General features: G+C 43.6%; 1 protein-coding gene across 5 annotated transcripts in view; it reads left to right on the forward strand.

The window, feature by feature from the left end:
• Positions 1–16,885, forward strand: part of LOC133491044 (bile salt export pump-like) — a 37,555-nt gene that overhangs the window by 6,419 nt on the left and 14,251 nt on the right. For 2 of the 5 annotated variants that reach the window (XM_061801900.1, XM_061801926.1), the window contains exons 2-13: positions 5,506–5,616; positions 8,614–8,702; positions 8,780–8,798; positions 9,672–9,701; positions 9,789–9,840; positions 11,499–11,743; positions 11,821–11,908; positions 12,283–12,416; positions 12,504–12,675; positions 13,215–13,339; positions 15,691–15,865; positions 16,730–16,843. In XM_061801900.1, the coding sequence (XP_061657884.1) occupies positions 8,624–8,702; positions 8,780–8,798; positions 9,672–9,701; positions 9,789–9,840; positions 11,499–11,743; positions 11,821–11,908; positions 12,283–12,416; positions 12,504–12,675; positions 13,215–13,339; positions 15,691–15,865; positions 16,730–16,843 (1,233 nt within the window). In that variant the 5' untranslated portion in view covers positions 5,506–5,616; positions 8,614–8,623. Of the gene's footprint in view, positions 1–5,499; positions 5,617–8,613; positions 8,703–8,779; positions 8,799–9,671; positions 9,702–9,788; positions 9,841–11,498; positions 11,744–11,820; positions 11,909–12,282; positions 12,417–12,503; positions 12,676–13,214; positions 13,340–13,466; positions 13,568–15,690; positions 15,866–16,729; positions 16,844–16,885 lie in introns of those variants that run through there. The other 3 variants (XM_061801910.1, XM_061801918.1, XM_061801935.1) reach the window with 3 other exon arrangements.

A 16,885-nucleotide genomic window follows, 5' to 3' on the forward strand; every position in this document is an offset into this window, starting at 1 on the left:
TCGTGGCCGGTTTCACCTGGGCGATCGAGTCGCGGGTGAAGGAGGCTCTGGGAGAGACACCGTCACCCGCGGATTGTCCGTCGGGCCGCCTGTTCGTCATCCCATCTCTGCGGGGAGACGTCATCAACTGGGCCCATACCAACAAGACGGTCTGCCACCCGGGTATGGCGAAGACACGTTCAGTGGTCGAACAAAGGTTCTGGTGGCCTAACCTCAGCAAGGACGTAAGGGAGTTCGTCAACGCCTGCCCGGTGTGTGCTGCCAATAAGACTTCCCGCCTACGGCCTGTTGGTGAGTTGCAACCCCTGTCCATCCCCTTTCGTCCGTGGTCACACATCGCGCTGGACTTCGTCACCGGCCTGCCGCCTTCTCAAGGGAACACAGTGGTGCTGTCCATAGTGGACCGTTTTTCCAAAATGGTCCACTTCGTGCCGCTTCCGAAGATCCCGTCGGCCAAGCAGACAGCCCAGTTGGTATTAGACGAGGTCGTCCGTTACCACGGCCTACCCCAGGACATCGTTTCGGACAGGGGTCCGCAATTCAGCGCCCGTTTCTGGAAGGAGTTCTGCAACCTCATCGGCGCTTCAGCAAGTCGGACATCGGGTCATCACCCAGAGTCTAACGGCCAGACTGAGAGGATTAACCAGGAATTAGAGACCGGTCTTCGATGTCTGGCATCCAGAGACCAGAGCACGTGGAGCCAGCACATCAAGTGGGTGGAGTATGCCCACAATTCTCTACCTTCCGCTTCAACAGGTATGGCTCCACTCCATGTCGTGCATGGGTATCCTCCGTCCCTGTTTCCTCCACTGGTCACAGAATCCACAGTTCCGTCGGCCCTGGCCGTGGTGCGACGCTGCAAACGGACCTGGGAAGCAGCTCGGAGGACACTGCTGGGCATGAGCAGCGCCTACAAGGCCGCAGCAGACCGCAAGAGGAGGGCCGCACCTGAGCTCAGAGTGGGACAGCGAGTGTGGCTCTCCACCAAAGATCTCCCGCTGCGGACAGAATCCCGCAAACTTGCTCCCAGGTTCGTTGGCCCGTTCCCGGTTTCCAAAGTTATTAACCCGGTCGCCGTCTCGTTGAAACTGCCCAGGTCAATGAGGGTGCACCCGACGTTCCACGTCAGCAGACTTCACCCGAATCGTACATCGTCGCTGGCTCCTCCGCTCAAATCCCCCCCCGCATGGTCGACGGTGGGTTGGTGTACACTGTGCGCCGGTTGATTTCTTCCCGTCGCAGAGGAAGGGGGGTCCAGTACCTGGTGGACTGGGAGGGATATGGCCCGGAGGAGCGCTCTTGGATCCCCTCCCGCTTCGTCGTGGACCGCTCCCTCATCAGGGACTTTCACGCGGCTCACCCTGATGCTCCTGGGCCGTCCAGAGCCGGCCGTTGAGGGGGGGGTTCTGTCATGCTCCTGGATTCCAGCCAGGGCTGGGCGTGGCCAGCTGATCTGAAGGTGCACACCTGCGCCTCATGACCTTTGATTAGGACCCGGGGGACGACTATTACTCTGCTAGATCGTTGCCTCTCATGCCTCGTTCCCGCACTACCGTACTCCTGACGTGTACCGACCAACGCCTGTCTCCCGACCTACCCCGTAAGCCTGCCGTTACTGATCTTGCTGCTTGTTTGGACTGACTCCCTGGTAACCGACATTGGAACGAATAAAGGCTTATTCCGCACTGCTTACCTCTCACCTGAGTCGTGCATTTGGGTCCACCCCCGAGTCTCGTCCGTGACAGAACGATCTAGCCAAGAACATGGACCCAGCCGACTCTGAAGCCATTCGCCGTGCGCTGCAAGTGCAGGGCAAACGCCTGGGTGAGCAAGAGGCTGCTCTCCAGGGTATGACTCACCAGATCCAGGAGCTCTGCACCCAGCTGCAACCGTGGCTAGCCTCCCAAGCTAGCGCGGCCGCTCTTGTGCCTCCCCGTGCCACCATCACTCCGCTCTCTCGACCAGAGCGGTTCTCAGGCGACTCCGGTAACGTCAAGCCCTTCCTGGCGCAGTGCGATCTCCACTTTGAGCTGCAAGCTCCCGCTTTTCCCACAGACCGCTCCCGGATCGCCTTCGTGATTTCCCACATGACAGGGAGGGCGGAGGCATGGGCGAACGAATAAAGGCTTATTCCGCACTGCTTACCTCTCACCTGAGTCGTGCATTTGGGTCCACCCCCGAGTCTCGTCCGTGACAGGCAAATTCAAAATGAGCGTAGACCGTAGTGAGCAAACCTTTGTGTTCAAGGGCCACATTTGATTTTTATAATGGAGAAATGGGCCAGTCATCGAGGTTTTTAAAAAAATATCCATCCATCCATCCATTTTCTGAACCGCTTATCCTCACAAGGGTCATGGAGCACTGAAGCCTATCCCAGCTGTCATTGGGCGAGAGGTGGGGTACACCCTGAACTGGTTGCTAGCCAATTGCAATTGACCATGGAGACAGACAACAGGCACAAACACAATCAGACCTATGCGCAATTTAGAGTCTCCATTTAATGTTGCATGTTTTTTGGGATGTGGGAGGAAACCGGAGTGCTTGGAGAAAATCCATGTAGGCAGAGATAGAACATGCAAACTCCACACAGGGGGATGCTGAGAACTGTGAGGCCAACGTTCTAACCAGTTGCTCCACTGTGCCACCTCATATCAAATCAATTAGTAAAACTGACTTTTACCATCTGATGAACATACTGTATCTAGAGTGAAGGCTTGTATGTGTCAAGCAGACCAGGAAAAGATCATCTATGCTTTTATCTCAAGTAGATTTGACGATTGTAATGGTCTTCTGACCGGACTCCCCAAAAAATAGTATCAAGCAGCTGCAGTTCATTCAGAATGCTACAGCTTGAGTTCTGACCAGAACAAATCAGTCAGAAGAAATAACTCCCATTCTAAAATCTTTGCACTGGCCTTCAGTCAGCTTTAGAATCAATTTTAAAGTTGGTCTATAAATCACTAAATGGTTTAGGTCCTGAATACATGAAAGAAATGCTCATGGAATACAAACCCAGTAGGGCTCTGAGATTGACTTGACTCAGGTCTAATAATGGAAGGCAGATTTCAAAGCAAACACGGTGAAGCAGCATTGAGCTATTATGCTGCACACAATTGGAATAAGTTACCAACAGAGGTGAGGTCAGCCCCAAGTAGGAATGTTTTTAAATCCATGTGTTTTCCTCATGCTTTTCAGAGTATTTCCACTTTTCAGTGATATTCCTTGCACTGTATGCTGTTTTAATTGTACTTTTGTTTTCGTCTTTTAATTTTCTTTTCTAAATATTTTATTTCTTTGTATTTAAACAATTTCAATCACGTAAAGCACATTGAGTTTCACATATTGCAGGAGTCTTGATAATGTCAGCAGGCCGGATGAAAGAAAGGAGTGAGTCCTAGATGTCTGAGGGCCATATCTTGCCAACCCCTGGTATTGACATTCAATTCTGTTTTATTTATTGTTTGTATGATCGTTTTAGACTCATATGGCAAATAAAACACAACTGTCAGTCACGTCTTAATACTTTTTTCTCACATGAGAAACGGGGATGGATTTGATCAAAAAATATTGTGAATCAGATCCTGGAATAATACCTGGAAATAATATCTGACATTCAATCTCTTGTCTCCTATTCCCCTTTTGATGTCAAACTCAAATGTTTTCGGTCTAAAATTGGCCTCAGTGTTCCAGTGCTTTTGAAGGGAACGTGACTACCCCACTGTTCAACTATCTTTAGGATTTTTGCAGAAAAAAAATGGAATTGTGGATGAAAACTCATACCACATATCAGTTTTCCTAAAAGCATGTGTGAAACTAAAACAATGTATTGCAGTATACATCTTCTGATGAAACCAAACATGAACTTTTTTGGCCAATAGCAGTTATGCAGGATCTTACAAGATTGTTTCCTTTTTTAAACTTGAACAAAAACATTGAGTTAAGGTGGATTTAAGACTTATTTAAAACACTGCTTGTCAGCAACAAACCTGAAGATGTAAAGGAAATTTACCTTTCACCATGACAAAAACCCAAACCACATCAAAGATGAAAGTTTTAGAATGGCCCAGCAGAAACTAAACCTACTGTTAATTCATCCATCCATTTTTAGCTGGTTATCCTCACAAGGGTGTCAGAGTATGCTGGAGCCTATCCCAGCTGTTAACGGCCAAGAGGAGGGGTTCACTCTGAACTGGTTGCCAGGCAATCGCAGGGAGCATAGAGGGAAACAGCCGCAATCACAATCACACCTATGGGCAAATTAGAGTGTCCAATTAATGTTGCATGTTTTTGGGATGTGGGAGGAAACCGGAGTGCCCAGAGAAAATCCATGCAGGCACAGGGAGAACATGCAAACTCCACACAGGCGGGGCCAGGATTTGAACAACGATCCTCAGAACTGTGAGGCCAACGCTTTCTAGCTGCGCCATCGTTCCCCCTACTGGAAATCCAATTCCAAAAATATGTGAGCACAAGCGATATAGATATCCTCACATTCGGACACATTCTGTGTGCTTTTGCATAAAAGAGTGTGCAAATATTTCAAATGATATACCATGGTCTTGCACAACCTTTGTTTTCACACAAGAATCCTATATAACACTAAAAAGAATAAACGCCCTTAACGATAGAGCCTGAAGGAAGATTTCTGGGCACCTGGGTGGAGTTTACATTCTAACCATGAGATGGCAGCAGTGTATCTTTAAATAGTCGCATCCTATTTCGACCTGTGCTCTTTTCAAGTGTACTCGAAGCGTCTGCTTGCTTTGATAAAATGCAGTATGACTGACACAAAATGGAATAATCCGCAATATCCGTCCCACCCTGATCATCATGTAATTTCTTTGAGGCTATTTTACATTTCCATCCATCCATCCATCCATCCATCCATCCATCCATCCATCCATCCATCCATCATCCATCCATCCATCATCCATCCATCCATCTATCCATCCATTTTCATTGCCGCTTATCCTCACAAGGGTCGTGGGGCGGGGTGGAGCCTATCTCAGCTGTCAACAGGCAGGAGGTGGGGTACACCCTGAACTGGTTGCCAGTCAATCGCAGGAGACAGACAACAGTCACACTCACAATCACACCTAGGGGCAATTTAGAGTGTCCAATTAATGTTGCATGTTTTTGGGATGTGGGAGGAAACCGGAGTGCCCGGAGGAAATCCACGCAGGGACGGGGAGAACATGCAAACTCCACACAGGCGGGTCCGGGATCGAACCCGAGACCTCAGAACTGTGAGGCCAACGCTTTGCAGCCGATGAACCATGCCGCCTATTTTACATTTCCCCTATTTTTTTGAGACTGTCATCACATTTATGTAAAAATGCTGCCAGCATATATAAAAGGAAAAACTGGTGGTTCCAGTTCAGATTCAGTTATGAGCTGTACTCTCGGCTTTGATGGACTACGTTGGGGATGTGATGGGTTTCATAAAAAAATCCCAATTGTTGTTTTTGTATGAACATGCAAACGATGTCTGGATTCGAGTTTCAGAGCTCACGGTGGCCGTCCGTGTACTTCACCGATACCAGGGACTGCGGGAGGACGACATGAGATGAGTGACCTCCAGAGCGTTGTCTCCTGCAAACAGTTGTTTCAAGAGAAGTACGAGCCGTCTCTTCAAAGCAATGCACTCTGAGCACATCAACTCTGCAAATTGAAAGTATTGCTTTTTAGGGCCCCATCGGTCACGCAGCCTGTTTTATCTTGATCTTTTTGTTTCTTCCCTCACATGGTACCTAAAGTCTTACCTCTATAGTTCGCTCCAGACACCACCACAGTGTATTTTGATGCGGTTAAAAATGCAAGTGTGCGTAGAATTTCAGTTTTAATTTAACAAAAGGTTTCTCTAGAATATGAGTTTTGGCCTCCAGGCAATACAGATGTTTTACAATCAGTATGAGTATGATTTAAGTCAAGTTTATTTGTATATGTGCAAGAGTCTCAAACGGCTTCACAGGCCCACAGTTGGCACTGATTGAGGACATCCACTCATCTAAATCCCCCAATCGGGGTAGGAAAAACCCAAAACCCCATATGGGGGAACTATGGGGCCTTAAAGTATTTTGACAATTAACGTACAAGAGACAATTTGACCAGATGGCTGAAGCATGAACCAGTTGACCAGTCCGGCATGGAGTTGACATCTGGCCGCTGTTGTGGTTGAACGACCAATGTGAAACCTAGCAGCAGTTCACCAAACCACTGGAAACGTTTAAGAAACAGATCATGGTCGAAAGCATATCAAATCACATCATGGACAAACAGTAGCCCTGCTAACACAATGGACTCCCTGGTGGGAATTGATTATGATGATGATGTGATTTTTGATGGAAGAAACACGGTATTTTGCCCACATTCAGCCAATTATTACAAACACAGTGTGCCCCTTCTCAGTTCAGATCAATGACCTCCATGTACCATGAAAACAACTTGACTTTTTCAAGAAAAATAAATGTATAACAGTGGTGCCTTGACTTCCAAGTGACCCAATTTTCTTTTTTTTTCTCGAGTTGGTTGGCAGATCAATTTTGCTTTGACATGAGGACAAATGCTGGCAAAAATGAGCAAACATGACAACAAGCAGTTTGGAAGATTTTTTCAAAAAAGAGGCCAAGTGCTTGCTTTTGGCTGTTTATTGACACTCGCAGTTGAAGTTTACTGCCCAATTGATCCGAGAAGAAGGAATTGTGTGTGTATTCAACTTTTGTTTGCCTTATAAAAAGTCTGATAGCTTAAAGCTAACACATATTGGGAAACGCCATAAACAGATTCACAAATCTATCATTGATATTGAGGTACATTAAAAATCAGTAACAGTAACAATACAAGAAGGTATACAGTAAAACAATACTCATAGCTGTATATTCTTTACCATCTGTTAAAAATGCAATATATTACTTGATTGCGTTGCATTTGACAGTCTTCATCAAATCCACATATAGTATGTCGGTTTGTTTGTTCTTTGTTCCCAATGTCATACCATGGCGGCACCGACTGCCGGAGACAATTTCCTTTTGTGTTGTTACATACTTGGCTATTAAAGCTGATTCTGATTCTGATTCTAATTATTATTATATTGCTCCTTGGTGACCAAGATGTGCACATTGGAAACAGATTGCCCATTGAATTAATGGATGAAATCATGATGTGCAAATAAAAATTTCTCTATATTCATCTTTAGATGTAATTTTTATATTTTTAATTATTACTTTCCCTTTTTATAAAGTATACTACTTATATATATATATATATATATTTCAATCCGACCATTTTCTGAGATACTTATCCTCACAAGGGTCGCGGGGAGTGCTGGAGCCTATCCCAGCTGTCATTGGGCAGAAGGCAGGGTATACCCTGAACTGGTTGCCAGCCAATCGCTGAGCACATTGAGACAAACAGCCCATTCACAATCACACCTCGGGGCAATTTAGAGTCTCCAATGAATGCATGTTTTTTTTAGGATATGGGGGGCAAACAGCAGTAATTGGAGAAAACCCATGCATGCACGAGTAGAACATGCAAACTCCACACAGATGGGGCCAGGATTTGAACGGTGGTCCTCAGAACTGTGAGGCCAAGGGTTGAACCAGTTGCATCACCATGTTGCATTATATTATATTGTTTAGAGTTTGAAGTTATTAGCATAATCACAGAACAAATTAAACTATATATTTGATTTTGAGCAGCCAAGTCACTGACCTGTTGTCTTCAAATTCCTTTTCACCTACTGAAGACAAAACCTGAAGGCCACAGCACACAAGCAGCAAGCGAAATCCTGAAAAAGGATCTTCGGGAAGGAATGAGGCTTTTTTATTTTATTATTTATTTTTATTTACTTTGTCCACATATTTTTGAGACCCACTTTCGTGATCGTGGGCTCATGAGTACTCGCATTATCCTCTCAGTAGGATAGTGGTAATCCTCCATAAAGCTTAAAAGTTATAGTATTGATTTATTTCCCCTCAGTAAACAAACCACTTTACTGAGTGTTTACACCAGATTTTCTTCTGTGCAGTAAAACATCTATAGTATACTGTCTATAAGAATGAAATAATAGATTTTTAAACCAGTTCTTTTGTATTATATATATACCGATGTGCCTACACAGAAAATCCGAAGAATCCAGTCATGATAAATCCAACAGCCTCGGCAGGTGAAATTTTACACGTGCGGTCACTGACCTTTACAGCATTAGGACACAAACCGAACGGACACTTACCCTCAAAGAAAAACATCATGACTCCTGAGTTCCAAACAAGCCCAACCCTCCTCAGTAAGGGCACGTGAATCCCTATCAAGGTACACAGCATGTGCTCCTCCTATATACAAGTGGAATGTGGTCACAACTGGCACTATAGTACTGGATGGGCGTATAAGCTGCATGTCACGAAAACTGACTTAGGCGTCAAAGAATTGCTGAAGGATCACTTCACCTGGCTGCTGTTCTAGGTACTCATGATTAGTTAGACACATTTCCTTGTCAAAGAACACTTGTTGGTAAATGCCTCTTCTTCTTCTGTACTCATATGATTGTCTCATAATTGGAATTCTTGTTTTGGAGATTCTTCATGAATTTTACTTTTGCTTTGCCTTTTTGAGATGAGTCAATATGCCATCTGGATCAGTGAAATTGCAAAGTATAAAAAAGCTTGGACAAGAGAATCACAGCTATGAGATTACGGATGAAGGTAAAACAGCTCCAGTCATCAATGAGAATTGCAGTTGAATCTCAATTAAATTGTTTCATATTTTCTCTGTTTTGCAGAACCAGCTGGTCCTTACATGTATGTATATTATATTTTATTTCATAGAGTTAGTACATTAGTAGTATGAAGTAGTATGATTTTGTATTGGCTATTATTGGGTACTTTTTTTGCTGCTCCTTTAAATCCATTTTTATTTGAACATACACTCTCTAGCCACAACATTATGAATAAAATACTTTGAGTCTATGGTGTGCTGAGTTTCCAATATTTTGCGGGCTCCTTCATGTATCTGAATATCATAAAAACCACTGAATATGATGCATGGCTATTGTAAAGCACTGCCAATTCTAATTACAATTCTCAAATAGTGTCAACGTTTGTAAATCCCGCAATTCTTTCAAACACAGCTGTTGTATTCAAATAGAAGTTTACCTAATGACAGGGTAGAGACTAATATTGAGTATGACTTCAATGTCTGCTGCCACACGTATGTAAAGTTTAGCAATACGTTTTAAATGTTGTACATAAGACTTCATTCTTTCATTCATTCATTTTCAGTACCCCTTATTCTCACTCGGGTCGCGGCCGTACTGGCCTATCCCAGCTATCAAGAGGCAGTCTACACCCTCAACTGGTCGCCAGCAAAATGCAGGGCACATAGAAACAAACAACCATCCACACTCACATCCAAACCAATGGGAAACTTCGAGTCCTCAATTAACCTACCATGCATTTTTTGGGAGGGTGTGGGAGGAAACCAGAGTACCCGGAGAACACCCACACAGGCACAGGGAACATGCAAACTCCACACATGGAGTTTGATTTGAACCTGAGTCCTAAGAACTGTGAGGCAGATGTTCATCGCTGCCTAAAACTAAATAGAATTCCCTAAATTATCCATGTTGTCGCTGATCAGATTAGTTGCTTGGCATGTGTTTTGTTTCTGTGCAGGACTATGACAGCTTCCAAGGAGAAGGCTACGTGAGTAGAACGGTTTTGGCAAAGACCTGATATTTCATCTCAGCAATAAAAAAAAAAAAATATATGGTAATATTTTCTTCCAAACAGAGGACAACAGGACAAAGAGCAGCCTGCAATAAGAGTTGGCTTCTTTCAGCTGGTAAAATCACAACAGTTGGCTTTCATGTCTTGACTTTTCATTGTTAATGCAGCATTCATTGTTGCAAACGTACTCTTTAATGCTTACAGTGAAGAAAATAAGTATTTGAACAGCCTGCTATATTGCAAGTTCTCCCACTTAGAAATCATGGAGGGGTCTGACCTTTTCATCGTAGGTGCATGTCCACTGTGAAAAAGATAATCTATAAAGAAAAATCCAGAAATCACAATTTTTTAATGATTTATTTGTGTGATACAGCAGCAGATAAGGATTTGAACACCTGAGAAAACCAATATTAATATTTGGTCCAGTAGCCTTTGTTTGCAATTACAGAGGTCAAACGTTTCCTGTAGTTCTTCACCAGGTTTGCACACACTGCAGGAGGGATTTTAGCAAACTCCTCCACACAGATCTTCTCTAGATCAGAGAGGTTTCTGGGCTCTCGCTGAGAAACACGGACTTTCAGCTCCCTCCAAATATTTTCTATTGGGTTTAGGTCTGGAGACTGGCTAGGCCACGCCAGAACCTTGATATGCTTCTTACGGTGCCACTGCTTGGTTTTCCTGGCTCTGTGCTTCGGGTCATTGTCATGTTGAAAAAGCCAGCCACGACCCATCTTCAATGCTCTGACTGAGGGAAAGAGGTTGTTCCCCCAAATCTCACAATACATGGCCACGGTCATCCTCTCCTTAATACAAGGCAGTCGTCCTGTCCCATGTGTAGAAAAACATCCCCAAAGCATGATGCTAATTGGGATGGAACTCATCATTTGTCTTCCTCCAAACACGGTTAGTGGACTTATGACCAAAAAGTTCCATTTTGGCCTCATCTGACCACAAAACTTTCTGCCATGACTCCTCTGTATCATCCAAATGGTCAGTGGCAGACTTAAGACGGGCCTTGACATGTGCTGGTTTAAGCAGGGGAATCTTCCGTGCCATGCACGATTTCAAACCATGACGTCTCGGTGTATTACCAGCAGTCACCTTGGAAACGGTGGTCCCAGCTCTTTTCAGGTCATTGACCAAGTCCTGTCGTGTAGTCCTGGGCTAATTCCTCACCTTTCTAAGGATCATTGAGACCCCACGAGGTGATATCTTGCATGGGGCTCCACTCTGATTGAGATTGACCGTCATGTTTAGCTGTTTCCATTTTCTAATGATTGCTCCAACAGTGGACCTTTTTTCAACAAGTTGCTTGGCAATTTCTCCGTAGCCCTTTCCAGCCATGTGGAGTTGTAAAATTTTGTCTCTGGTGTCTTTGGACAGCTCTTTGGTCTTGGCCATGTTACAAGTTTGAGTCTGACTGATTGTATGGGGTGGACAGGCGTCTTTATGCAGCTAACAACTTCACACATGTGCATCTGATTCAGGATAATACATGGAGTGGAAGTAGACTTTTAAAGGCTGACTAACAGGTCTTTGAGGGTCATAATTCTCGCTGACAGACAGGTGTTCAAATACCTGCAGCTGTATCACACAAATAAATTAAAAAAAAAATCATACATTGTGATTTCTTGATTTTTCTTTTTAGATTATCTTTCTCACAGTGGACACGCACATACGATGAAAATTTCAGACCCCTTCATGATTTCTAAGTTGGAGAACTTGCAATGTAGCAGGGTGTTCAAATACTTATTTTCCTCACTGTATATGCAGTTCCGTTTTGCCTCATGCAATGAAGTGCTGATGATGGTGATGGGAAGCATATGTGCCGTGCTGCACGGCTCAGCCCAGCCACTTATGCTGCTGGTGTTCGGCTTGCTTACGGACACGTTCATCGAGTATGACGTTGAACTGAATGAGCTAAGTGATGAGCGGAAGGAGTGTGTGAACAACACTATCCAGTGGAAGAACTACACTGACAACATGAACCAGTCAGACTCAGGGTCTCTGTCCTGTGGGTACGTTGGAAGTTTGAATGGCAAGGTTTTTATTTTGCGTGTGCGTAATGCATATCATGTATGCATGCTGATTTCAGGATACTGGACATCGAACACGAAATGACCAAATTTGCCTTCTATTATGTTGGAATTGGAGCAGCTGTATTTATTTTGGGATACTTTCAGGTCAGTAACTTCACCTAATGTCGGTACCATCTTGGGGAGCTCTCACCCCACACCTTTTCTTCCATCTGATTACCGACTATTTCTATCTCCCACCATTGGTCAAGTGTGAACACAAGAGTGTGATCCCACATAGTTTCTTGTGATTCATTTGATGCACCTTTTTTTTTTTTTTTGTATTGTGTGAAACAAAAACCTTGAAACAACTGGGAAATTGACTTGGTTTAAAAACCCATTGACTTAACACATTCAGAAGAAATGAGGCTGGGTGGTAAGTGAAGAAGCTACGTTGAATTAATGGTACATTGGTCATAGGTTTAGCCTTTTTTGCTCTGTGTGCTCTCCTGTTTTACATTTGACAACCTTATGTCTGACAGATCTCTCTGTGGGTGACTGCTGCTGCCAAGCAGATCCAGCTCATAAGGAAAATCTATTTCAGCAAAGTGATGAGGATGGAGATTGGCTGGTTCGACTGCACCTCGGTGGGAGAGCTCAATACGCGCATGTCAGAGTGAGTAGGCCGCTATCTCGCTATGTGGGGCAGATGGGGGCATCTGATGCCTGCTGACTGGATTATGACATGCTTGTGGCAACGCAGTGACATCAACAAGATCAATGACGCCATTGCGGACCAGGTGGCCATTTTTTTGCAGCGTTTCACCACCTTTGTCTGTGGCTTCTGCATCGGTTTTGTGAAAGGATGGAAGTTAACGCTGGTGATTGTGGCAGCAAGTCCACTAATTGGCATTGGAGCAGGCCTAATGGCTTTGGTGAGACTCTGCACCTTAAACTGCGCTTCCTTCGTCATGCTTTGATGTTCAGTTTGAAATGAATATGTGTGATGGTTTGCATTTACATTGATAGTACGACTCGTCCCATAATATTGTTCGGCATCCTTACATTTGGCCATCGAGATGATAGAATAAGATTCCTTTTCGATTCCTTGGAGAAGACTCATCACTTCTATGCTAAAATAAGAATACACAGTGAAATGATCCCAAAAATATTAATAAAGACATTTCTTTTTACCGAACATTGTGTCATATGCAGTGTGCGGGTTTCTCCTTAAGGAATTAATTGGTGATGTATTGAATCACACTCTTATTATGTGACAGTCAGGATTGCTGACGCTGTTGTCACTATCCCGCATGCACACCCTGCAATGGGAACACAAAGAAGATTTGGATTTACTTTTTCCAACCATAATTTAGTGAACTGAACTATACAACGGGACTTTGTGGAATTGTGGATTCTTCAGAAGCGTTTGGCTTGACATGACTTGACTTCTTTGCTGAAACTTTGTGTCCAGTTTGTGGCTAAGCTGACTGGCATGGAGCTGCAGGCCTATGCTAAAGCGGGAGCCATTGCAGATGAAGTCCTCTCTTCCATCAGAACAGTGGCTGCTTTTGGTGGGGAGAAAAAAGAAGTTCAACGGTATGCATGAAGAAAAATATACAACTTTTGATTTTGGCTCAGTCTTCCATGATATTAAATTAAAAAGAATCTCTGACCTTTTCTTTGCAGACAGAAGGAGTATTTCTCTCAAACTTCACCAATCTGTCTAGATCTGTTTGTGAGCACTTCCCCTTTGCTGAGATTCTCCATCCACCCCAGGGGTGCGGCATATCAAGATCCTGATTAGACAGCATAGTTAATGTACAGGTGTGCCTTCAGCTGTCCACACACAAAAAAACACTATAACTGGTAAATGGGGAGTTTACACACACTCTGCTTTTGTGTGTGTATGTGTGTGACCATTGAGGGGGGGCACCATTCATCAGGCTCTCTATCTGTTATGCCACTATTTGCCTCATGCAGTGCAACACATTTCCTTCGCAAAGAGTTGATCAGGTAGTTGATTATGGTCAGTGGAATGTTGGTCCACTCCAAACCAATGGCTGCAAAAAGTAAATGGCAATTGGTAGTAAATGGAACACTGTATGGGCTGATCCAGAACATCCCAAACATACTCAATGGAGAAGTTGTCCAGTGAGTATGCTGGTGTCACGGTCGGGGCTGCTGAAGGCAAAGAAGGCAAGGAAAAAACACAGTGGACCCAAGTGCAGGGATGCAGGGACGCAAGGCAGAAGTCCAGGAATCTCCAAAAATAATATTCAATTTGAAAAACGGCAAATCAAACAGTCCAATAACTAAATAAGCAAAGTAACAAAGAAAACCTTAAATAAACCTAAACACGACATGATGTGGCACAGAGAGACAATGGCATGGCCACGGACAAACGTGACGTCGACGACCATTAGAGTGACAAGAACTGAAAGAAACCAGGGAGTTGAATGCACAGAGATGGGTGAGACAACGAGGAACGCTTGGACAAGACATGAGGGGCAGGAGGGAGGTGATTGGTCAACACAATGGAGGACGTTAAACATGAACAGGTGGACACAACTAACAAAATGAGCACACAAGACATGGAAAGGATGGAGCACAGGAAACATGAAACACAAACAACGCAAACAAAATGTTGAGCATGACAGCTGACCATTCAAGAAATGGAATTTTTTCAGTTGGCAGGAATTGTCCAGGTTCTTGCGACACAGGTGTGTGCAGTTTCATGCTGCAATATCTGTTGGGTGTCCTGGATGAATAACAACAACAAGGCTCAGGATCTTGTCATGGAATTTCTATGCATCTAAAATCTCATCAGGAAAATGCTCCTGTGTTTATTGTCCATAATACTCTGCCTGCCCAAACTATAACCACACCACCACCATCCGCTACTTATCCACAGTGTTAACATTAGCAAACCACTCACCCACATGATGGCATACAAACTTGTCTGCCATCTGCTCCGTAAAGTGAAAACTGGAATTCATCTGTGAAGAGAATGCCTCTCCAAATTGGCAGATGCCATTGAAATTTGTGACCATTTGCCCACTCAAGTCAGTTACGCTGAGCGATTGTTGCTGCAGCTGTCTAAGTGGCTGGTCTCAATTTATCATGGATGTGGAGATCCTGGGCTAGTTTCTCTCCACATGGTCTGCCAAATTCTCTGAAATGCCTTTGGAGACAGCTTATGGTTGAGAAATGAACATTCCGTTCCCAGGCAACATTCCTGCAGTCAACATGCTGATTGCAATCTCCTTCAAAATTTTCACCATCTGTGGCACTGTGCCCGCATGATATAACCACACATTTTAGAGTGACATTTTAATTGGGGTCAACCCAAGACACAAATATGCAATATGTCAAAATCAATATATTGATATGGAATGCTTATAAGGTGGATGTATTATTTCAGCAAAGGAAAAGTGCTTACTAAGATTTGAGCAGATTTTAAACACAATTTGAGAGAAATAGGCCTTTTTTGTACAGTCTTAGATCTTAGGTTCATCTTGTGAAAAATGGGACCAAAAACAAGTGTTGTACTTTTTTACTCTGTGTACATAAACAACATTGATTGAAAATATTGAATTAAGAGTGTAGAATGGTAGTCTAGTGGTAAGCAAAGTTGACATCTGAGCTCTAGCTTTCCCGTGTGTGAATATTCTCCATGTTTTTGCATTGGTTTTCTCAGGGTACTCCAGATTCCAAAAACGCTCAGGTTCATTGACGACTGTAAATTGTCCATAGGCGTCATTGTGAATGGTTGTTTGTCTGTATGTTCTCTGCGATGGGTTGGCGACCAGTCCAAGGTGGATCCTGGATCTCGGCCAAATCAGCAAGGCGAGGGTCATATGCGTCCCCAAGGACAACAAGCACTACAGAAATGGATGTTATGTTATGAGTTAAGTCTTTAACAAGAAAACTGCTCCTGTTCCCTCCAGTTATGACAAGAACCTAGTCTCAGCACAGCGCTGGGGCATCAGAAAGGGTTTGATCATGGGCTTTTTCACTGGATACATGTGGCTGATTATCTTCCTGTGTTATGGCCTGGCTTTCTGGTATGGCTCCAGTCTTGTCATAGACACAGACGAATACTCACCAGGGACACTTCTTCAGGTAACACCAGCCCATGCTGCCAATATATGATAATATGCAGCTTTTCGACCGTTTTCTTGGTCATCTCTGCCCTCAAGCTAATGTGTCAGGGATAGGCAGTAAAGAGAATGTGGCCAAAAGAAGCTAATTTTCTTTTCACAGAAAGTGTCATTTTGCCTGGTGTCACAATTAGCTACTTATGTTTTGAGTGGCGTTGTCGCTACAGTACCACGTACAAAGGCAAAAATAATCAAATAGCCAACACCTGGGAGATGTTACTAGTGGAAGAAAACAAAAAATAACAAGAGATCGTCTTCCTCATACAGTATTTACTAAAGCTATTGAAAGTTCGTTTCATATACAGTATGTTTATTACATGGTAGTTACATAATACTTGGTGAGTTGATTGAAGCATTTAGAGGTCAGAATCTAATATAATCTATGAATGCTTATAATACATTTCAAATAAGAATTATCAATAGTTTAACCTACATTTTTACTGTGCTGCTCATAAAAAAAAACAAACGAAAAAACCCCACTCTGCTAATTCTGGCCCTCAAGGGGAATGGAACAAACATTTGTTGCCCTGTAGCGTTCATCAAAGCTGCCCATCCCTGTAATGGGTCATTATATTTCCCCAAAGAGCTTGTTAAAATTTAATATCTGCTTCAGTACTATGATGAGCTTTGCTTTTTACTTGGGAAAACTGTAGCTGAGACACATACCATCAAAGTCCTTGTTTTACACAGACATTTTAGACAACTTATAACGGGAACACTTTGAAACTAAAATTCCTCTTATCCTTTGGTGTATACATTTTTGTCATTTTATGGGGATACCTATAACATGATTACCTTGTACGATAATCTTTCACAATCTTTCTAGGTATTCTTTGGTGTTCTGATCGCAGCCATGAATTTGGGACAGGCCTCGCCATGTCTGGAGGCATTCGCTGCAGGCCGAGGAGCTGCTACCATCATCTTTGAAACCATTGAAAGGGTAAAAAATGTTTGGTGGGGTAACATTGATATTGTCATCACG

The sequence above is a fragment of the Syngnathoides biaculeatus genome, chromosome 2 (assembly GCF_019802595.1).
Source record: "Syngnathoides biaculeatus isolate LvHL_M chromosome 2, ASM1980259v1, whole genome shotgun sequence".
NCBI classification, from domain to species: domain Eukaryota; kingdom Metazoa; phylum Chordata; class Actinopteri; order Syngnathiformes; family Syngnathidae; genus Syngnathoides; species Syngnathoides biaculeatus.